The 24,242-nt window shown below is 37.8% G+C and overlaps 1 protein-coding gene across 1 annotated transcript in view; it reads left to right on the forward strand.

The window, feature by feature from the left end:
• The window catches only part of CFTR (CF transmembrane conductance regulator), a 182,189-nt gene extending 165,070 nt beyond the window's left edge, over positions 1-17,119 (forward strand). Inside the window, exons 24-27 of the mRNA XM_049641727.1 lie at positions 3,384-3,473; positions 12,892-13,064; positions 13,670-13,775; positions 15,229-17,119. Of these exons, the coding sequence (XP_049497684.1) occupies positions 3,384-3,473; positions 12,892-13,064; positions 13,670-13,775; positions 15,229-15,429 (570 nt within the window). The 3' untranslated portion in view covers positions 15,430-17,119. The remainder of the gene's footprint in view (positions 1-3,383; positions 3,474-12,891; positions 13,065-13,669; positions 13,776-15,228) is intronic.
• The last annotated feature ends 7,123 nt before the right edge of the window (positions 17,120-24,242 follow it).

Below are 24,242 nucleotides of genomic sequence, written 5' to 3' on the forward strand. Positions count from 1 at the left end.
ACTTTAGCTCAAGTCATGATCTCACGGCTCATGGGTTCGAGCCCTGCATTGGGCTCTGTGCTGACAGCTCAGAGCCCGGAGCCTGCTTCAGATTCTGTGTCTCCCTCTCTCTCTCTCCCCCTCCCCCATTCATGCTCTGTGTCTCTCTGTCTCTCAAAAATAAATAAACATTAAAAATTTTTTTAAAAAAAGCAAAGTTCACAAATGCATATGTAATTTTAACATTCACTATAAGCTATGGAAATAAAATACATGTATTCTGTATCATATTTTGGGTACCTTATTTGGCTTTGAGGATCAGGATAGATAGCTCTGAGGAGGTGGCATTTAATTTGAGGCCTGAAGAATGTAGTTGGCCATGGAAAGAATGTATAAGATGAGATTCTTAGGCAGGAAGAAAGAATGTGTGAAGAAACTGGGGAAGTGAAATAAAGCCATGTAGCTGGGATGAAAAAGGAAGGAGGTAGAGCAGGGCACTAAATGATCCCAAAGAAGTAGAAGGGGCTAAGTCATGTAGGGTCTGTAGGCCATCTTAAGAATTTTACATTTTGCCTTGAATGTAACAGAAATCCAAAGGTTTTTTAAAAGGTTAATGACATAATCCAATTTATATGTGTAGTGATTGTTTTGGTTGCTAAATAAAAGTAGACCGGGAGAGAGGCAAGAGTGAGAAGAAAGAAATCAATTAGGAGGTTCTTACAGTGTTCCAGAGAGAGATAGGTGTTTTGAACTATATAGTGGCAGGAGGGCTGGAGAAATAACTGGATTTGAGATATATTTGGTGGGAAATCCACAGGACTGATGATTGATTCCTTTTGGGAGGATCAGGGAGAAAGATAAGTCATGGGTGACTCCAAAGTTTCTAGACTGAGGAAGTGAAGTTGCTGTACATTTATCAAAATGGGAAAGCCTATAGGTAGAATAGGTTTGAGAGGAAAGGTGGCATTTCCCCATTTTATAGTGAGAACACTGAGGCTGAAAGAGCTTGGGTTCCTGTTTGTAGGTACACTTCCTGTGCCAGAGCTGCACTGTTACAGCGTCTTTGCAAGCCACATTGCCTTTGATAACTTCTGTGTCTGCTTTGTTGTTATGATACCGTCGGCTTCCACCCATGGTCCTCCAGAATAATGACATTATTCCATTTGGCCAAGGTAAAATTTTCCTATTGTCCTGTTCCACTGGCTGTGTAAATATCCTTGAAGGTTACAAAGACACTGTAGCCCATGTAAATTGCTTCAACCCAGGCCCTGCCTAGGAAGAGGAAGCAAACCTCTCCATTCACAGTTCAGGAACTGAGCCTCTGGCCAGGGGATGGCTAGCAGTGCTTAAACAAAGACTATGCTGCTGAGACTGATCAGCTCTTTATAGACCCATTGGGCTGCTTCTGCCCAACCTTAATAATTCCAGAGCTCCAGATCAGGAATAAAAACTGGTTGGCATAGAACTTGAGACATTTTGCTGTAGTGATAAGAAACAGATTTGGAAACAAACACACTTGGGTTTGAATCCAGCTAAATGATGTTGGACAAGTCACTTAACTTCTCCCAGCTGTGATTTCTTCATGTGAAATAATAGGATTTATTACATTAGGCTGATTTGAAGATGAAAAGAGATAATGCTTATATGGATCCTTACCTGGCATATGGTAAACCTGCCATAAAATGAAGCTCTGTGTTCTCGCTTTTTGGTTCCCAGTGGAGATAACCTCTCCAAAGTGTGTGATACGTGGTCTGATATTTGGTAAACCCCCATAGTTGCTATCTCCTGTCTTTCTCGATAATGCTAGAAACCTTTTGTATAAAGAACCACAATATTAAAAGAAAAAAATGTAAAGAAACAGTGAATAGCAAAATTCCCTTGGTAAGCCTTTGAACTTTAGGTACTAAATCAACCCAATTGCTTAAATTATGAATTGACTTGAATTTTCAGAGCCAATTCTTGTTTAATTCTTAGTTTATCAGAATTCCCTGATAATACTCTTTGTCTGTTTTTCTTTAGCTTATTTGGACATGACTTTCCTTTACTGGAAATCTTGTAGAAAAATGCACAAATCTATCTATCATATCTTAGGATCTTATGAGTCATGTATTCACGCCTTGTAGTCACTTGTGCAAAGCATTATAAGTTCCCCTAAGGAAGATGATTTTGATGCAGGTTAAGAAATACCAGCACAAGTCTTCTTGTTGCTCTCATCAGAAGGTTCCTGAGATATTTGGTACAACTTAGTTCTTTAAGCTATAAATTGTGCCCTGGGGAGTGAGGTCTCTAATGTGATCCTCTTTGAACTTGGCTGCCGCAGTGGGAATATTCTCGTTCTGCCAAGAGGCATAGATGCCATAAATCTGGAGCCCACCTATCTTGTCCAGTTCCTTGTAGGTCAGAGGGTCACCGAACTTTCTTTCTCAGTGTAAGGCAATTTGTGAAAACTCAGACTTCAGAACATTTAGTTCTTAATTCTCTTTACTGGATGTTAACCAAAGGCCAAAGAAAAAGGGCAAAGAAAAAAAATTATTCTGAATGTTAACATCAAGAGTATTTTTCAGTTCACCCATATGCCCAGAGAGGACGAAATAATAGCAGTACTGCTGCATCAGCACTTCTCGGTGGGACAGCGGTTTTCTTTTTAAAACACTTTTTCTAGCCACACAGACTGACCCAAGTGGACATTGACTTGGCAGGAGAGTGTCTCAGAGTGATAGTTGTGCAACACTCCTTGCAAGGAATTAGATTGGCATTTTGTCATCTCAGCGGGATCCACCTCATCCCTTATGTGCATTCAATTAAACAAATATTTGATTTCCACTTTTTTCACTGATGTGTAAGTGGTGGCTTTCTTCTGTTCGCACAAGTAAAGTGTGCCTTGGTTTATAGGCCAGGTGGACATGTGTGTTTAAGTAAGTGTCTGTAAATTCATACACTCTCCAAACCCTTTAGGAAGCTAGGCTTACCCAAGGAATCCAAGGAAAATACATGAACAAAATAGGAATTTGTTCTAACAAGTTATTTATAACTCATAAGCATAATTTTTTAACTGCTCAATTTTATATTTGCTCATGATAAGGAAGAGTGCTGGGATAAAACAGAGTTTTAATTTCCCACAACTTTCAATGGTCTCAATTTCTTTAACCTAAGGACATTGGGATTAGATAAGCATTCACAAGGGGCTTCTAATGTAGCTGTAATGCTTTCTGTCTGTAAAGAAGATGCAAAGCAACTATGATAAAACCTTAAAATTTAAGAAAACTGGATGGTAAGTACACGGACATTTATTGTTATTTTAAAGTATTTTTTTCTGCTTGAAGTATTTTGCAATAAAATAATGGAAACATGCAAAGATATTTAGGTTACTCATACTTTCCTCTTTTTTCTCTTTATTGCTATAGAAAGTATTTATATTTTCTGGGACATTTAGAAAAAACTTGGATCCCTATGGACAGTGGAATGATCAAGAAATATGGAAAGTTGCCGATGAGGTAAGGATGCTAACTGAAATAATTTTGAAAAAGGTAGCTTATATACAAGAGTGGTTGTCATAGCTGAAATAGTTTTACACACTTACCTTTATGCATGTATGTGCATGTATAACTTTAAAGTGGAAAACACTAACATACCTGGGGCCCCCAGTACCTTGGACTAGACCTACCCCTTCCTCTGTGGCAAGTCTCCCAAGTCACAGGCCCCAGAGGTAGCATTCCCTTGGCCTTCTTCACTACCAGTGTATATCATTGAGATAGAAACTGGGAGAGACCCAGTCACCTTATAGGGCACCAGGATTAGTTGTGATTCAGAGTGTCCTCTCTCTACACTTTCTCATCCACTTTCTGTCTGGGTTCTGAAAGCATTCCCAGCACAAGGAGAAGCTTTGGTTTTTGACATGATAAACTTCTCTAGGAAGCTTGGGTTTAGCACAGAGAGGTGATGGTCTTTCTGGAGCACCTGCAAATGGCCACCGTCTTCTCTAGAAATCATCAGGAATCAGTTGCCTTCATGGGATGTGGCTGTGAGCCTTTCCAGGCAAAAAGTCACATGACCTAGATGTGGCCTGCTCCATCTCTTGAGGTCAGTAGGACCACATAGGAAATATATGGATTAAAATGGAATAAAAATTCCTAAATAATACCCCGTATTTACCCAATAGGTGGTTCATTATAGTTAAAGGCACCATGTGGAAGAATTTAGGGTACAGGGAGTGAAATTCTTGATTTCCTTAACCATTCTTGGACACAGAGGCATTATGTGAAAGAAAAAGGGAACATAAACTGTTCTATTTCATTAAATTTGAGGTTTACGTCCAAAGCCCTGATTGGTGGCAGACTGCAATTATGGGGCCTAAGCACATTGAGATTCAAAGGTCTTCTTAGAGAACAACTTTATTCCACTATTTTCCCATAGTTTTGGTCTTTATTGTAGCCCAATTCTGTTAATTCCAAATGTTCCTCCCTTTTGTGCCTCCCTTCAGAGTAGTTGTTGCCAGGAGCATTGACATGCTTGTAAGTGTTAAACAGTCACCCACTGGGTGCCCAACCTTCATATGCCCCTCATAAAATACACTTAGATTAACTATTTTTATTATCAAAGTTTCCTTATTACCCACCAAACAAGGGTTTTAAAGAAAACATTAACTAAATTGCAAGTGACACATTTTAGGAGCTTTGATGTGACTTCAGAGAATGAACTGTAGGAACACAGTGTGGTGGGAGAGAAACTAGGGAAGACGTTAGACTTTATAAAATCTGCAACTACTGCCAAGTCACAATAAAATTTACAGGAAATCAAGGTCTTAAAAATAATATCAAATTTTAAAAGACATGCCTAACATTTTAAATACCAGTATAACACAGAAATTTTACCTGTCTAGATTTTCATTTGATGAGCTCGTATTTAGCTCTCTTCTACTGCTTCAAAAAAATACTTTCAAAAAAATATTCATAAATGGAGATGGTGATGGAGATGGTGGCATTCATATCATGTGCTTTGAATAGTAATGATAACTTTCTGTTGAGGAGGCCTACAGATGGCATACAAATGCACAACAGCCCATAGAAGCAGATAAGTAGAAAAGCATTAGTTTAAACATTACAAGTCCTAGGCTTTTGTCCCAAGTGGTTTATCATATAATTTATTCAAACAGGAACATTTTGGGGTGTGTCAGTTTCTAAACTTGACAGGATACGAGGACAAAAAGACATAAACCAGTATTGTCTGGGGCAAACCAGGACAAATGGCGTCTCATCTAGTCCTGTCTGTGACCTTGATATGACTTGTGTCAATAGAGGGAAATGAACTGATAGCCAAACACCTGAATCTTATCTCAACAGTGCCTCCTTCATAATTCCCCTTTCCTCCAGATAAAAATCAGAAATACACACGATGACAACACCAGGCCAAGATACACTTTATTCCTACCTTGCATTTGGCCCCATACTCCAGTGTGAAACTTTATTCTAGAGCTGATCTGGATAGATTTTGTGAAGCCGTGATGATCGTGCCTTGTTACTAGTTCTAAGACTTAGAAGGAAAGCTAGCACAAACGGCTTCCTTTGCCTTTGTGCCCTAGGCCCACACCTTCATCTTGACATGCTGAGCCTCATTGTTCTATGGATGAATTTAAAACAAGTCCAAAGGAAGGAAAGAGAATTTCTATTTAAGACCTAGAACTGAGATGATGTAATTCCCCCATCCCCAAATGACTTAGGGCCAGATAACTTCTCCCCCAGGAACACTGACTTTATCAGCTATGTAGACCAAAGAAAATTTCAAGAGACTGAATCCCAAGGTGGGGAAAAAAAAAACAGATGCCTAACATTGTGGCTCAGTAAATTGGTAGAGTTCTTGTAACTTTTCAGGCTTTCATATAATTGGCAAGCGTAGTGCCCGACAAATAATGGGCATTAAGTGACTGTTAGCTATTATCCTATTCCCATTTGATCTTCACCTAGCCATCTCTTAAATGTTGATGTTTGACAGTATCCTAATTTTGTTCTATTGTACTTATTCTTCCTTGGAAATTTGATGCAACCTCTTGGCTCTAACTAATACCTCTATACTGATGACTCCCAAATCTGCCTGTCAGCTCCCTACCTAACATCTCAGCATGGACAAGCACCTTGTTTCTATAGTTACTTTATCTCCCCTATGCATACAACTGTCCTGTGTTCCTAATTCTAGCAAATGGCATAAGCACCCTCTAGTTGCCCAAAGCCAAGACCTGGAATTTATTCTTGACTACTGATTTCTTCAACTGTCTCCACTCTATCACGTCCTGTTAATGCTGTCTCCTGCCAATATCTAGAATGTTTCCATCCCCATCTGACACCACTACTAACTCTCATGTGGTTGCTTAGGCTCCTAGGTGGTTTCCCTCTCATTGACTTCCTATAATTCATTCTGCTCTTTGGAACTCTGGTAATCCTTCTTAACCATGTACCCAATCACTTGTTTCTCTCCTTTCTATGGCTCTTTACTGGTCCTTTAGACCAAGTCCACACTGCTTAAGGTGGCTTCCAAGGTGCTTCATGCTTCGATCTTGGCTTGCCTGTCTAAACCCATGCCCCAGCCTCCCCCTGTTTACCATGATCCAGTTCCTCTAAAGCACCATGTGCTCTCTGTTCTCCAGAGGCTTTTTCTCATGCTGTTCTCTGTATCTGGGAAACCCTGCCAGCCCTTTACTTCCTGCTCCCACTCATCATTTGGTCTCTTCTTGCATATCACTTCTTCCAGAAACCTGATGTGATGGTCCACACCTCCTATACCTCCAGGCCTTTCATCGCATTCTTTACATGGGACAGACTTACCTCTTAACTTGTTCATGTCCCCCGTCAGATTGTAAGTCCCTTGAGGGCAGGGATGTTGTCCCATTCACTGCAGTATTTCAAGTGCTTACAGTAGTGTTGCACTGTGGATGGTGGTCAATAAATATTGGTTGATTGAATGAATAAATGACTTCATTCATTTTTTGAATGAATGATTTGACTCATTTGTTTAAGTGGATAAACAAATGTTTCACGTGTGATCTATCATGAAGATAGCTTTGTGATTAGTTTGCCATTAGTACAATGGCAACAGGTGTTGCCATTAACAATGAGCACCCTGAGCCTTGAGAAGTCTGAGGGGCTTGGTAGATGCTAGAACAGCTCCATCCTTTGACTTCTGGTTCACATGCTTTTACCGCAGCAAGCTTTCTTAGTTATCTATGGTCTAAGCAACACATCTGTTGGTTTTAGATGAAGGATCTTTGGTAATTGTTTGTTTGGTAGATAACTTATAAAATAGGTCCCTTCCTAACACATTGATAATCAGGTAAGTTATTTTAAAGAGCAAGCTAGGGGCTCTTGGGTGGTTCAGGTAGTTAAGCGTCTGACTCTTCATTTTGGCTCAGGTCATGATCTTCTGGTTCATGAGTTTGAGCCCTGCATCAGATGCTGTGCTGACAGTACAGAGCCTGCTTAGGATTCTCTCTCTCTCTCTCTCTCTCTCTCTCTCTCTCTCTCAATAAATAAATAAGTACATAAACTTAAAAAAATTTAAAGAGCAGGCTAAATAGCAGAAACAGTGTCCTGAAAAACCTTCAGAGTAACAACAACAACCAAAAAAGTGTCTAAAGGAGTTGAGAGGGTCTATTTTTACAACTGCCTGTGAATGGACTATGCAGTCCAACCACAATTTACTTTTCTGGGTTTTTCCCCATGTTTTCTTGTCACAAGAGCAAGCTCTTGCTCCATAATAACATTCCAGAGTGCAAAAGTCAACATTTTGAAGAGAATGTCTGGTCCTTTACAGACTCTAATAAATTTTTTTTGTTTGATATGTCACAAGCCAATTTTTTTCTTTGTAAGTACATATGATTGATCAACTCAACTAAATAAGGCTGGCAAATTCTTTTGTTGTAAAGTTCTTCATATCCACGAACTATTGATGCTTTTATTTATTTTTCATGCCAAGTTGGAATAAAAATAATTAGAAATGTTTAGATTCTAGTAAATCTTAATTTACCTTAGTTTGGATGGAGATAAGCTAAAATTTATATTTATTTTTAATCTACTGAAAAATAATTTGTGGTATATATATAAATAACATATTAGGGCTATATATGTATATATTAATGTATATACACGAACATATAAAGAATTCTGCTAAATCAGCAATTACCGTTTCAATCTGTTTTTTTTCTCACAGCACTGTTTTTTTTTAATTTTTTTTCAATATATGAAATTTATTGTCAAATTGGTTTCCATACAACACCCAGTGCTCATCCCAAAAGGTGCCCTCCTCAATACCCATCACTCCCCCTCCCCTCCCTCCCACCCCCCCATCAACCCTCAGTTTGTTCTCAGTTTTTAAGAGTCTTATGCTTTGGCTCTCTCCCACTCTAACCTCTTTTTTTTCCCCTTCCCCTCCCCCATGGGTTTCTGTTAAGTTTCTCAGGATCCACATAAGAGTGAAAACATATGGTATCTGTCTTTCTCTGTATGGCTTATTTCACTTAGCATCACACTGTCCAGTTCCATCCACGTTGCTACAAAGGGCCATATTTCGTTCTTTCTCATTGCCACGTAGTACTCCATTGTGTATATAAACCACAATTTCTTTATCCATTCATCAGTTGATCTGACAGCACTTTGAACAGTAATTTCTCACTTACTATTTTTCTCCATATCTAGACTGTGAGTTTCTTCTTCAAGGCAGGGCCTAGTGTTATTCATCTTTGAATCCCCAGGTCTGCCGTAGTACCCAGAATTTAATAAACCCTCATTAAAAGTCTATTAAAGAATGCGTAACTGAGCAGTCATTTATATTCAAATAATCAGTAGGCTAATTTAAGCCATTCTTACCATCACATTAAGTTGGTTACACATAGAGTTATAATAATAACCTTGTGCTCTTAAAAAACAATTATTAGTATTTCTTGCTTCCCATTTGCTCTCAAAAACCTATGACAATATCTGGCAGGAAATAAGTAATTGACATGTTCACTTACTTCAAAACCTAAAGTTTTACTAAGTCATGTTGATCTTTCTCTAGTGAATATGACTAAAGATTTTTTTTTTACTATACTTGATTGTAAGTAAAACAGTGAGATAGGAATATTGCAAAATATACTCTAGCTTGGTCTGTCTCACTGTCTTTTATTTTTTGTAACTTTGTTCTCCAAATATTGACAGTGATGGATATTTAGGTACTTAGTTATTTACTTAAATAGTTTCCGTTGAGAGAAAACGCATGCAAAATATAATATAGTAAGGTGGCTTGGGAAATTAGTGTATGATTGGTATGGATCTAGAGGGAGAATATTGTACATGCCACTACATTTTTACCAAAAGCTCAACCTCGTTATTAGAGGTATGATATAAATTAGTAGTATTGCAGTACTTCCTGCTAACTTACTTCCCAAGGCAACTTGCGAAGGCAAAATCTTACAAATTTTGATTTGTGGCATATCAAGCTAATCTTGTCATACCAGGGTAGTGTTTCAGTGACCAGGTCCATGTCCTTGGAATTTCCCAAGTTCTGACACAACTAACAGCATGGATTAGGTACTTACCATGTGCCATGTTCTGTAGTAACCTTTTTCCACAAATTATCTCATTTAATCCTCAGTACAGTTCTTTGAAGTCTATCCTGTTAATTTCCTCATTTTTTTCAAGTGAGGTCGATGAGACTTACAGTAACACACCTGATACCATCAGTAAATGGGTGGTGAAGTGCAGATTCAAAGCCACTTTTGTTTGACTTCAGAGCTCCAATCTTTAATCAGTACTTTTATTTTTTTAGTTGAAGCATAATTGACATAGAACACTATTAGTTTCAAGCGTACAATGTAATGATTTGATTATTCTACGCAATGTGAAACGATCACCTCACTAAGTCTTGGTAACATCCGTCTAATCTGTGCTTTTCTTGGTGGTTAATTTGACTTAAAATTAAAAAAAAATCCTTATCAGTGTTAAGAAACTTCTAATTTTAGAGGCTCCCAGGTGGCTCAGTCATTTAAGCATCCAACTCTTGATTTTGGCTCAGGTCATGATCTTACAGTTTGTGAGATCTAACCCCATGCCATCAGGCTCTATACAGAGCATGGTGTATGCTTAAGATTCTCACCTCTGCTTCCCTCTGCCCCTCCCCCACCTGCGCACATGCACTCTCTCTCAAAAGAAAGAAAGAAAGAAAGAAAGAAAGAAAGAAAGAAAGAAAGAAAGAAAGAAAGGAAGGTTTTGGGGTCAGTTGAAACTAGGTTTAGATCTTATTTCAACCTGTTACAAAAAAGGAAATGTAATTTTATACTTTTACTTTGAAGGGATTTTATAGTTGTCAAGATGAGGGGAAAAAAAAGCACGCAGACAGGGGAAGTGGCTAGTCTGCTATTGTACTCTATACCGGCAGGACAAAATCAGCTCTCATTCATTTATCACTTGTCATTTTTAAGTTTGGATTCACTTTTGCATTCATCAAAACTATGTTGAGTTTTTTTTTGTTTTGTTTTGTTTTTGTTTTTGTTTTTGTTTTTGTTTTTTGGCCAGCATTCTAGGAGCTCAGTACATATTTGTTGAACAAATGAATAAATGTGTCAAGACTGACAGTGTGTCACTACACTGTCCCCATTACACTGGGGACACATAGAGCTAAAGAGCATAGAGGCAGTGTAACAGGGGAAACTTCCACAAATACTGTCATGGCTACATGCCTGACTATGTAAAGGATGATCAGGGATAGTCAGAAGGGTATGTCAGGGTGTAAAGGGAACTACAAGCTGTTTGGGGCCACTGGAAGCAGGGTGGAGGGGATTCGACTCTGGATGCCTTTTATGTCATGTGAGAGAGCTCAGCTTTATTCTGTCAGGAAGAGATTTCAAACAGAAATGAGAGGGTCAAATTTGTACTTTAGAAGGATCCCTGGGGTGTTTGTGTGGTCAGTTGACAAATCGAACCACTTGGGATTTATAGTGTAAAGCTTAAGAGATAATGAGGGCCACCACAATGGGGTTGGCAAGGAGAAGGATTTAAGAAATATTGGAAATATGTCCAGGGCTAGAGATAAAGATTTGAAAAATCATTAGTTTATCTGTGGTGGTTGATACCCTAAGAATAAATGGGTTCTCAGAAGGAGAGTTTAGAGAGTTAGGGGTAAGGAAGACTAATATTCAGAGGACAGGAAGAGGGAGAGCTGCCCACACAGGCTCCTAAGTGGTCATAGGTATGTGGTTTCTCATAAACCAAGGGATACATGTTCAAAGAAGAAAAAAGTTCTATGTTGTGAGGTAGTGGGGACAACAGATACACAGTAGTTATTTTTTTTTTTTTTGAGGTTTCTACAAAGGGGTCGATATGGGATTCTAGCTGAAGGAGAATCTGGAGGCAAGTAATGTGAGAGACATAGCAGGTTCCCAGGCTGAAGCCAAGTAAAAGCAAAAAGGCGAAGACAGAAAGAAAGGACACAGGTCCACCCAGTGTCTTTATTCACATTCTCAGATCCTTGGAGCTGAAAGTAATTTTACATTTGAGTCTTCCAGGATATACCAGAGAAGTCCCCCTTGTCTAATAAATAAATAAATAAATAAATAAATAAATAAATAAATAAATAACATACATTCCCTACCATTACAGAAACTCTTTTCAAAATTAATAAATTCTTACAAAGTGAGATTGCTTTAATGAGAACCCAGTCAAGTAAAGAAGTGTCACCTGCAATACATCTCATGGGCGTACAGTTAATATTTGCTGATCAAACGTGGTGATATGGGCCATCTGTGAATTCATTGCTGAATTCAGGGATCTTTCCTAAAGCCATTATCCCATTCTGCCTGTATTATAATTAGTATTGCATCTTACTTCCCAATACTAAATCCCAGACTCCCCAAGAGTAGTGGGCAGTCATCATCCATGTATCTCTTGGCCCTCAAACACTCAGCAATATTTGGCAAAAAATAGGGGCACCTGGGTGGCTCAGTTGGTAGAGCGTCCAACTTTGGCTCAGGTCAGGACCTCGCAGTCTGTGAGTTTGAGCCCCATGTCGGGCTCTGTGCTGACAGCTCTGAGCCTGGAGCTTGCTTTGGATTCTGTGTCTCCCTCTCTCTCTGTCCCTCTCTCTCTCAAAAATAAAATAAATGTTTAAAATAAAATAATATAAAATAAAATAAAAGTTAATGCACATTTATCTGAATAATAACCAAGATGTCAATAATTTTTATCTTATTTTAAAAGAATTTGTTTCTATATCTTGTTCGCATTTTCACCTTATTATTTCCTATCTAGCTTGAAAAAATAAGCCACTGGCCCTAACACAACTCTTATATTCCACCTCAATATCTAAAAACCTTTAAATCTCTTAGTAATATACCGCTATTGTACGTCTTTTTACTTCATAGTTTCATCAATTTCTTAAAATCAGTTTTTATGAATTGAAGAAGCTCCCCAGTTGATTATTTTCTGCTAATTTTCATGCGCTATTATGACAAAGTAGAGAATGGAAAGTGTAATAAAAGAATCTGTCATGATAGAGCAAATAACTGTGTTTAATACTATTATCTTTTCTAGCATGTATTCAATTGTGTTGTAATTATTTGTGTATGTATTTATAGATCCTGAGCCTTGCGGGGGCCATGTGCCATTTATGATTTCTTCAACCCCTATGAGGAGTACCTGGCACATAATAAGCACTCACTGAAAACTTCCCAAATTAAGTACAGAGCTGAAACAAGTCATAGGCTTATCCTTTAGAGCCGCAAAGATTATATGTAGACTTTGGTTCAATCAAACCCAAATAGCAGGGGTGGTGGGTGGTTGATATAAAATTTAAACTTTCAGACTGCCTTGTGTCTTTTTAGACTGTCAACCTCTCGAGTGTCTTTAACCTTGTGGTATCTCAATTATCCAATGTTTTCTCTCTTTTCTGCAGGTTGGACTCAGATCTGTGATAGAGCAATTTCCTGGGAAGCTCGATTTTGTCCTGGTGGATGGGGGTTATGTCCTAAGCCATGGCCACAAGCAGTTGATGTGCTTGGCCAGATCTGTTCTCAGTAAGGCAAAAATCTTACTGCTTGATGAACCTAGTGCTCATTTGGATCCAATGTGAGTTTCAGAATTCCTGCCGTTTAATCTTTGAGGCCTACTTCATACTGGTACCAGTTCCCATTAGGCTGTCATGTCTGCAAGTGGAGGATCCCTCACTACATATGAAATGACCGCCCAGTGGAAAAGTCACTATAAGACATGAGCACAAGCGCTTATATCCTGGTATAAGAGCCCTGTGTTCTCTTCTGAGTATAATTTTGGAATTTCATACAAACTCTCCCCCTTGTTAAAACATGATGAAATGCTTAGTTACATAGGCATAATCTGATTCTTATGATTTTCCTTTATGTGCCATTTATATGATAAGACTTTTTAGAGCACAAAAGAACCACTAGTGATTCCACATGATAATAAAATGTACTTATTTGTGAAATTTTCTTCAAAATATCTGTCCTATTTATTTATGGAAACTTAGAATCTGCCCCATGGTTGGGAAGCTGATTGTGGCCAACTCTAAATCAGCATTATGTTAATAAAAGTATTCAAAGAAAGATAAGTAATTTAAAGAACTAAACTGATGGGACAGTGGGTATGTCATCAAGGATAAAGGCAGATTATGGACCTTCTGTGATGTTATATGTGGTGTTTTCTTTCTTTTCTAGAACATACCAAATCATTCGAAGAACCCTAAAACAAGCATTTGCAGATTGCACAGTAATCCTCTCTGAACACAGGATAGAAGCTATGTTGGAATGTCAACGATTTTTAGTGAGTGTTGACAACTTGCTTAAGATCTCATTTCTCCTTTATTTCTTGATAACAATATCTCATGTGGGAGTTCCTGCAAATCACAACACAACAACGTACAAGTTCTTTCAAATACGTGTCGCACAGCCATCCAGCTTTATTCTGAATAGTTGCATAATTTCTTACTTTGATTTGAGCTATGACGTGAGGTTAGAATCCAGTAAATCTCAAATATCAGAATATTACTTGGTAACATTAATAAATTGAAACATCTGTACATTGAGTCCTTTATTTGGGGATCAAGTCATAATAAGGTCTAAGTCCTGATGCTTTTAATGACTAAATCTCCCTTGGATGGGGTCCAGGATAGGCCTGGATTGCCTTGCAATCTGATGTGTGGTTTTAATGCAGTAGTTGAAAGACTCATTTTATTCTTCTCATCATTATTTGGAGCTCAGGTAAGTGCCTCTCCCAAACACCTTCTTACTGTGCTTTCAAAACTGTCACAGATTCTTTCAGGTCAGGTTTACAAATTCCCTTGGGTTTAATCACAAGGAAATTCTGAGGATGATGTATCACATCATTTCCATTAAGGCTTTTGAGGCTCCTGGAGGTAAATTCTTTTCTTACTGAAGGATTGTTATTACCATTATTATTACTAAGCTTCAAGTGACAAATTATGGGGCCGACCCACAGCCTCTTGCCCTGCCATGGTCAGGTTCAGGAGATTGGGTATAGCCTTTCTATCCTCTGGCCTTGCGTTTGCTCAACTTGAACATGTGAGGGAGGCATTTTAAACTCACGCAAATCCTGACCAATTTGGAATTGTTAAGCTTCAAGTCCCCTGTTGAAGAGGCTCAATTCTTTGTCATGCTGTGGACTTAACATTCTTTTTGTGTGTGTGTGTGTTTTTAACGTTTATTTTTGAGAGAGAGAGAGAAAGAGTGCAAGAGAGAGAGGGGCAGAGAGAAAGGGGAAGACACAGAATCCGAAGCAGGCTCCAGGCTCCAAGCTGTCAGCACAGAGCCTGATGCGGGGCTCGAACTCACTAACCGTGAGATCATGACCTGAGCAGAAGTCAGACAGTTAACCCACTGAGCCACCCAGGCACCTCTACATTCATTTTTAAGGTCACATATGAGGATCTATCAAAGGTCTTTCTGGCTGAGCAAGCAATGTTAGTTCCTTTAAAGTTCTCTGAAGAAGCACATTGCTCAGTACTATAGTAATTAAAAAACAAAAGTCTTCCAGCTGCTCAGTAGAAAATTATAGCTAATTTTCCAAAGGGAGAAGCTCAATAAAGCAAGAGGACTCAGCAATGAAAGGAGATATCTCTGACTGTTCAGACTGCCAGCCTGTGGACACTGTGTTTCCTTTTTGGCTTTTCTCTTCCTTTAAGCCTATACCAGTTTCTGCCCTTGCTCTGGTCCACCCTGCCTTCTGTCCGAGATCTCACTAACGGCCACTTCCGTAGGTCATAGAGGAGAACAAGGTGCGGCAGTACGATTCCATCCAGAAGCTGCTGAGTGAGAAGAGCCTCTTCCGCCAGGCCATCGGCCCCTCAGAACGGCTCAGGTTCTTCCCCACCAGGAACTCCAGCAGGCACAAGTCTCGTTCCAAAATTGCTGCTCTGAAGGAGGAGACGGAAGAAGAAGTGCATGAAACAAGGCTTTAGAGAGCAGTGCAAATATTTGCATGGGATGTTTGCTTATGAAATTGGAGGAGAAAACAGTTTCTGCCTCAGAAAACTACGATGTGTAATGTTTATCTTTAAAAGGAAAAATTTTGATAAGAGGAGTTAAGGATGCTCAGATGGGTCTGGATAAGTGGCTTCCTGGCAGTGGGCAAATTGTGTGAAAGGTACTCCAAATCCTTGAAGATTTACCACTTGTGTTTGCAAGCCAGATCTTCCTGAAAACTTTTTCCCTTTGGTAGTCATTGGCAAGGTGGCTATCAACATCAGCCAGCCTCATTGTTCAACTTACTGTTTAGTGAGACTTGCTAATTTGTATTATTGGAGAAGAACTGTAATCACACTATTTAGAGATATGATTAATTAATGGTAACTGGAAACTTTAGTGGCTTATGTAAGTTTATATCCCTTTTCCTGTACTCTCTCCAAGATATTTAAGAACACAACTATATTGTCTGTTAAATATTCAGACTGTTCTGTTTCCAAGCAAGTGTTAGAATACCCCAAGAGTCACACATCAGCTTGTCAAAATATACACCATGTTAACATCTAGGTATCAGGAGAGAGAACTTCCTGATTTGGGAAAGGGTTAATACCACTCACTGCTCTACCAAAAATCAAAATAACTCAGACAAAGTACATCCCTTACCTGGGAAAAGGGCTGTTATAGTCCGATGTAGCAGGATAATTCCCTTGATGCAGAAGTTGACATGACTTTTCCCAGCTTCCAGAAAGTAACAAGCTCATAAGACCTCTGAACAGAGGATGACTGGAAAAAATGCTTTAAGGTAAATTGGTGCAGGAAAACCCTTCTTACCCCAGAAGCTCTGGGAAGAGAGTGTGCAGGCAGATAGGCTGTGGGCGCTGTGGGTAGATACACATGAAATCCAAAGATCTAGGTGTATGTAGGGCTATGCTGTATAGTTTAAGGCCGCATGCATTTCCTACTGTACAGACTGAGTGGGGCACATAATGGGAGACACATGGAAGAGGCAAGAAATTCATTTTATATGCTTCTGTTTTATAATTCTGTGATACAAATAAAATTTTCTCTAGGAAATATTTATTTTAATATTTCAAACTCATAAATGCCTGTATTTTAAAATGATTATATGAATTATATTTGTATTAAAAGAATTTTATATTTGAAATGTTGACTTTTATGGCGCTAGTTATTTTTTGTGATATTATGTTAAGACTGAAGGGAAAAAAAAAAACCTTGGGGGATGTTGACCAGAGGCCATGAATTACCTTGATGGTGTAGAGAGAAGCATTAGGGCTCCCAAAGATTTGCACACCTCTATGATTCCCTGCCAACACACATGTTCCCTCTTAGAAGCTGTTCTGAAGAAAATGGTACCACAAAATCTGACCGCTCCTGTCAAGGACACATGCCTTCCCAACTCCAAACTAACCGTTAAGATTGGATTCTATTTATTACTGTAAGAAAATACCATGTGCCAATAAAATCTGTATATTTGTGTGAAATTTAGCTGTTATCAGATGTGTTCACTAATTATGTCTCACTGATCTCTTCAGTCTTATATCATGGAACACAAAACATGACTCATTTCTTTAAAATACAGCTTCTTGAGGATCCCACATGAGTTAAGATATTCTTAAGAAACTTTTTTAAAACTGCCATGACAGAAAACATGAATAGACACTTCTCTAAAGAGGACATCCAGATGGCCAACAGGCACAAATTGCTCCTCATCAGGGAAATACAAATCAAAACCACACTCAGATACCACCTCACGCCAGTCAGAGTGGCTAAATTGAACAAATCAGGAGACTATAGATGCTGGCGAGGATGTGGAGAAACAGGAACCCTCTCGCACTGTTGGTGGGAATGCACACTGGTGCAGCTGCTCTGGAAAACAGTATGGAGGTTCCTCAAAAAATTAAAAATAGATCTACCCTATGACCCAGCAGTAGCACTGCTAGGAATTTACCCAAGGGATACAGGAGTGCTGATGCATAGGGGCACTTGCACCCCAATGTTTATAGCAGCACTTTCAACAATAGCCAAATTATGGAAAGAGACTAAATGTCCATCCACTGATAAATGGATAAAGAAATTGTGGTTTATATACACAATGGAATACTACGTGGTCATGAGAAAGAATGAAATATGGCCTTTTGTATCAACATGGATGGAACTGGAGAGTGTTATGCTAAGTGAAATAAGTCATGCAGAGAAAGACAGATACCATATGTTTTCACTCTCATGTGGATCCTGAGAAACTTAACAGAAGACCATGGGGGAGGGGAAGGGAAAAAAAAAAGGTTAGAGAGGGAGGGAGCCAAACCATAAGAGACTCTTAAAAATTGAGAACAATCAGGGTTGATGGAGGGTGGGGGAGGGAGAGGAGGGTGGGTGATGAGCATTGAGGAGGGCACCTGTTGGGATGAGCACTGGGTGGTGCTCATTGTATGGAAACCAATGTGACCAATTTCATATAAAAAATAAAAATAAAACTGCTGTGAAATATACATAACCTAAACTTGACCTTCTTTAAGTGCATAATTCTGTGGCCTTAAATACATTCACGTTGTTGTATAGCTATCATCACCCTCCATCCACAGAATGTGTTTCATCTTGCAAAACTGGAACTCTGTAGCCATTAAAATCCAATTCTTCCCTCCTCCTAGCCCCAGGCAATCACCATTCCACATTCTGTCATTGTGAATGTGACTAAGTACCTCATCTGAGTAGAATCTTATGATATTTGCTCTTTTGTGACTGGCTTATTACACTTATCATGGCTTCAAGGCTCATCATGTTGTAGCATGTGTCAGAGTTTTCCTACTTTTCAAAGCTGAGTAATATTCCATTGTATGTATACACCACATTTTGTTTATTCACTTGTCAACTTAGATTGCCTCCATCTTTTGACTATGTTGAATAATACTTTTATGTACATGGGTGTACAAATATCTTCTTGTGTCCCTGCTTTCATGAGTTAGGATACGTTTGAGGTTATTTTTGTTTTAAAGTTGAGGCTATTTAATAGAGGGAAAAAAAGAGGTATATTCTGCTAAGGACCATTTATTTATTTGAAAGCTTTTTCAAATAGTGGTAGCTATCTGATAGCTCTTGATGAGCAAATCTCAGCAAGGGAAATAGTATTTCAAGGATTTTTAAAAAATGTTTATTTATTTTGAGAGAGAGAGTGGGGGAAGGAGGGGCAGAGACAGAGAGAGAGAGAGAGGGAGGGAGAGAGAAAATCCCAAGCAGATTCCACACTGTTAGTGCACAGCCTGACATGAGATCATGACCTGAGCACAAATCAAGAGTTGGACACTTAACCTTTTAGCCACCCAGGAGCCCCAAGGGAAATAGTAATTTTTTTAAGAATTTTTCTAATGTTTATTTATTCTTTAGAAAGAGAGAGGGAGCACAAGTGGGGAGGGGCAGAGTGAGATGGAGACACAGAATCTGAAACAGGCTCCAGGCTCTGAGCTGTCAGCACAGAGCCCGACATGGGGCTCAAACTCACAAACCATGAGATCATGACCTGAGCCAAAGTCAGATGTTCAACCGACTGAGCCACCCAGGTGCCCCTAGGAAATAGTATTTGTACACTAGAAGCTGAGTGGCTTTTCTTTGTTTAAATCCCAGCTTTTAGTTGATGAGGTTTCTCTGGTACTCCTTTCTTCTTGGAAGAATTTCATCATAAAAGATGCAGGTACCGGCATGTGGTAGATAGACAGTAGACCCCTACTAAGTCCTCTAACTCTGTCTGTCCTTATTTGGAGAGGTTTGTTTTTATATATGACCCCAAGAAGAGTCTCAGAGCACAGTCTATTCAAATCATTCTAGTTCTTTTTTTTATTATTAAACCTTATTTTTTAGGGAAGTTTTAGTTTACAGCAAAATTGAGCAGAAAGTACAGAGTCCCAGTAAACCTCCTGCACCCCCATACATACAGCCTTCCCCACTATCAATATTCCACATCAGAGTGATGCATTTTTACAATCAGCATATCATTTTCACCCAAACTCCATGGTTTACATTAAGTTTCACTCTTGGCGAGCCCTCATTTATCTGCTCCTTCCCCCTACTCCTAGGTAACAACTGATTTTTTACTATTTCCATAGTTTTGCCTTTTCTAGCATGCCACATAGTTGCAATCATACAGTATGTAGTCTTTTCAGATTGGCTACTCTTACCTAGTAATACACATTTAAATTTCCTCTTTAAGACACAGAAGCCAAGCCTTTTCATGGCTTGATATCTCATTTCATTTTAGTACAGAATAATATTCCATTATCTGGATGTTTATTTATCCATTTACCTACTGAAGGACATCTTGGTTGCCTCCAAGTTTTGGCAGTATGAATAAAGCTGCTATAAACATCCTTGTGAAGATTTTCGTGTGGACAAAAGTTTTCAACTCCTTTGGGTAAATGCTAGGGATCTTAGGGTAAGAGTATGTTTAGTTTTGTAAGAAGCCATCAAACTGTCTTCCAAAGTTTCCACCAGCAATGGAGGAGAGTTCCCATTCCTCTGCCACCTCCCCAGCATTTTGCATTGTCAGTGTTTGGGAATGTGGCCATTCTAGTATAGTTGTGTAGCAGTATCTCATTGTTGCTTTAATTTGCTTTTCCCTGATGACATATGCTGCTGAATGTCTTTTCATATGCTAATTTTCCATTTGTATATCTTCTTTGGTGGAATGTCTGTTGAGGTATTCTGTGCATTTTTTAATTGGTTTATTTTCTTATTGCCGGGTTTGCAGAACTCTTTTGTATATTTTGGATAATGGTCTTTTCAGATGGGTCTTTTGCAAATATTTATTCCTAGTTTATAGTGTGACTTTTTATTCTCTTGACATTGTCTTTTGCAGAGCAGAAGTTTTTACTTTAAATGAAGTCCACCTTATCAATTTTTCTTTCACAGGTTGTACCTTTGGTGTTGTATCTAAAAAGTCATCTTCATACCCAAGGTCATCTAGGTTTTTTGCCATGTTATCTTCTACAAGTTTTATAGAGCTGCATTTTACATTTAGGTCTGTGATCCATTTTGAGAAAATTTTTGTGAAGAGTGTAAGGTCTGTGTCTAGATTAATTTTTAACACGAAGATGTCCAGGTGTTCTAGGATGATTTATTGAAAAAAAAAAAAACTATCTTTTCTCCATTGTATTGCTTTTCCTCATTGTCACAGGTAAGTTGACTATATTTATGTAGGTCTAGTTCCAGGCTCTCTATTCTGTTCCACCAAATTATTTGTATATTCTTTTGACAATACTATACTCTTGATTGCTGTTGCTTTATAGAATATCTTGAAGTTGAGTAGTGCCAGTTCTTGGACTTTATTCTTCTCCTTTATTATTGAGTTGGGTATTCTGGGTCTTTATTTTCTCCATATAACTTTTAGAATCAGTTTGTTAATATCCACAAAATAACTTGCTGGGATGTTTATTGGGATTGTGTTGAAACTATAAATCAAGTTGGAAGGAAACACATCTTGACAATATGGAGTCTTCCTATCCATGAATATGGATCTCCCTGTATTTAGTTGTTTTTAGATTTATTTCATAAAAGTTTTCTTCAAAGTTTATTATAGTTTCCTCATATATAGATCTTATGTATATTTTGGCAGATTTATAACTATTCCATTTTTGGAGGGGTGCTAATGTAACTGGCATTGTGTTTTTAATTTCTAATTCCACTTGTTTATTGCTCGAACAGGGAAAATGATTGATTTTTGGATATTAACCTTGTATCCTGCATCCTTGCTATTATCATTAAATTAAATTAAATTAAATTAAAAAGTTTCAAGAAAGTTTTTTTTTCAATTTTGAATTTTCTACATATATGATCATGTCATCTGCGAAGGAAGACAGTTTTATTTCTTCCTTTCCAATCTGTGTACCTTTTATTTCCTTTTCTTGTCTTGTTTCATAGCTAGGACTTCTAGTAGGATGCTGAAAGCAGTGGAAAGGGGGACATCTTTGACTTGTTCTTGATCTTAATGGAAAAGCTAAGTTTGTCACCATTAAGTATATTGGCTATAGGGCTTTTGTAGATCAAGTTGAGACTTTCTTCTCTATTCCTACATTACTGAGGGTTTTTATCATAAATTGGTGTTGGATTTTGTCAAATGCCTAATCTTTTTAAAGTTTATTTACTTATTTTTAGTAATCTCTACACCCAATGTGGGGATGGAACTCACAACCTCGAGATCAAGAGCCACATGCTCTTTAGACTGAGCCAGGCAGGTGCCCCTCAAATGCTTTTTTGGCATCTATTGATATAATCGTGTGATTTTTTTTCTTATTTGGCCTGTAATTGTGGTAGATTACAAAAAATAAATTAATTGATTTTCAAATGCTGAATCAGCCTTGTGTACCTAGGATTAGTCCCACTTGGTGGTGGTGTATAATTCTTTTTATACATTCCTGGACTAGACTCGCTAATATTTTGTTGACCATTTTGCTTCTATGTTCTTGAGAGATAGTGACCTATAGTTTAAGTATTAAGGTAATGCTGGTTTCAAAGAATGACTTAGAAGGTATCCCCTCTGTTTGTATCTCCTGAAGGAAATTGTAGAGAATTAGTAGGATTTCTTCCTTAAGTGTTTGGTAGAATTTACCATGAACTCATCTGGGCCTGGTGTTTTCTATTTCAGAAAGTCATTAATTATTGTTTTAATTTGTTTAATAGGCTTATTTAGATCGGCTATTCTTTTTTTCTTTTTGTGTGTTTTTGCAGATTGCATCTTTCAAGGTTTATTTCACCTAGGTTTTCAAATGGATGGACATAGAGTTTTCCATAGTATTCTTTTATTATCATTTTAATGTCCATGGGATCAGTAGTGATTTCCCCTCTTTCATTTCTGATATTAGTAATTTATGTCCTCTGTTATTTTCTTAGCATGGCTAGAAGCTTATCTATTTTTTAAGTTTTTTTTATGTTTATTCACTTTTGAGAGACAGAGGCAGAGTGAGATCATGGGAAGGGCGGAGAGAGAGGAAGACACAGAATCCAAGGCAGGCTCCAGGCTCTGAGCTGTCAGCACAGAGCCCGACATGGGGCTTGAACCTACAAACCATGAGATCATGACCTGAACCAAAGTCAGACACTTAACCAACTGAGCCACCCAAGCGCCCTGAGGCTTATCTATTTTATTGATCTTTTCAAAGAACCAGTCTTTTGTTTTGTTGATTCTGTTTATTAATCTCCTATTTTCAGTTTCATTAATTTCTGCTTTAATTTTAATTATTTACTTTCTTCCACCTAATTTAGATTTAATATGCTCTTCTTTTTTGGTTTTCTAAGGTGGAAGCTTAGATAACTAAGTTTAGATCTTTCTTCTTTTCTAGTATAGTCATTCAATGTTATACATTTCCACCTAAGCACTACTTTTGCTTCATGCCACAAATTTTGATAAGTTTTTTATGTTTATATAGTTCAAGATATTTTTTATTTATGTTGAGATTTCTTCTTTGACTCATATATTATTTAGAAATGTCATGTTTAATCTCCAAGTATTCTGGGATTTTCCAGCTATATTTTGTTGTTGATTTCTAGTTTAATTCCATTGTGGTCTGACAACATGTAATTTCTATTCTTTTTAATTTGTTAAGGTGTTTTCTGGCCCAGAATATGTTCTATCTCAGTGAATGTTCTATGTAAGGTTGAGGTTCTATTTTGCTGTTGTTGGATGAAGTAGTCTATAGATTCAGTTATATCCAGTTGATTAATGGTACTGTTAAGTTCTATGTCCTTACTGACTTCCTATCTGCTGAATCTGTTATTTATTTTAGAGGGGTAGTAACAAACCTCCAACTATAATAGTAGATTCTTCTATCGCAGTTTCTCCTTAAGTTCCATCAGTTTTGCTACATGTATTTTGGGTGTACATATGCCTCTGTTGTTAGGCACACATGCATTAATGAGTATTATGGCTTCTTAGAACATTAACCACTTTATGATTATATGATGCCCCTCTTTATGCGTAATAACTTGCCTTGCTCTGAAGTTAGTTCCGTCTGAAATTAATACAGATGCCCTTACTTTCTTTTGATTAAGGTTACTGTGTTATATATAACTTTCTTCATACCTATATTTTTAATCTGTGTTTCTTTATATTAAAAGTAGGTTTATGGGAGCATCTGGCTGACTCAGGGTTGTAGAGCATACAGCTCTTGATATCGGGGTTGTAAGCACAACATTGAGTGTAGAGATTACTTAAAAATTAAGTCTTTATTTTTTGTAGATAACATAATAGGGCCTTATTTTTTATATTCCCTCTCACAACCTGTATCTTTTAATCAGTGTTTTTAGACCATTAAAATGTACAATGATTACTGATATAGTTCAATTAATATCTACTGTATTTGTTAGTATTTTCTATTGACTATTTTTTACTTTCTAATTTTTTCCTCCCCTTTGTGGCTTTGAGGATTTTGTATGATTTCATTTTCCCTCCTTAGCATATCAACTGTATTTCTTTTTTTTCTTGCTTTTCTTTTAGTGATTGCAATATATGTTTACAACTAATCCAAGTCCCTTTTAATAACACTCTGCCATTGCATTGGTAGTGCAAGCACTTCATAATAACAAAATATTACTAATTTACCTCTCTTGTTCCCTGTATCATTGCTGTCATTAATTTCATTTCATTTATACATAAGATTATTTATATACACAGTATATATAATTAAATACATTGTTGCTACTACTTATCAAACAGACTGTAAGTTTTTAGATCAATTAAGAATAAGAAGAAATAAGCTCTCCTTTTCTCTGCCATGGTGATGTGTGTGGCTGACTGCTCCTTGCC

This window comes from Panthera uncia, chromosome A2, assembly GCF_023721935.1.
Source record: "Panthera uncia isolate 11264 chromosome A2, Puncia_PCG_1.0, whole genome shotgun sequence".
Lineage (NCBI taxonomy): Eukaryota > Metazoa > Chordata > Mammalia > Carnivora > Felidae > Panthera > Panthera uncia.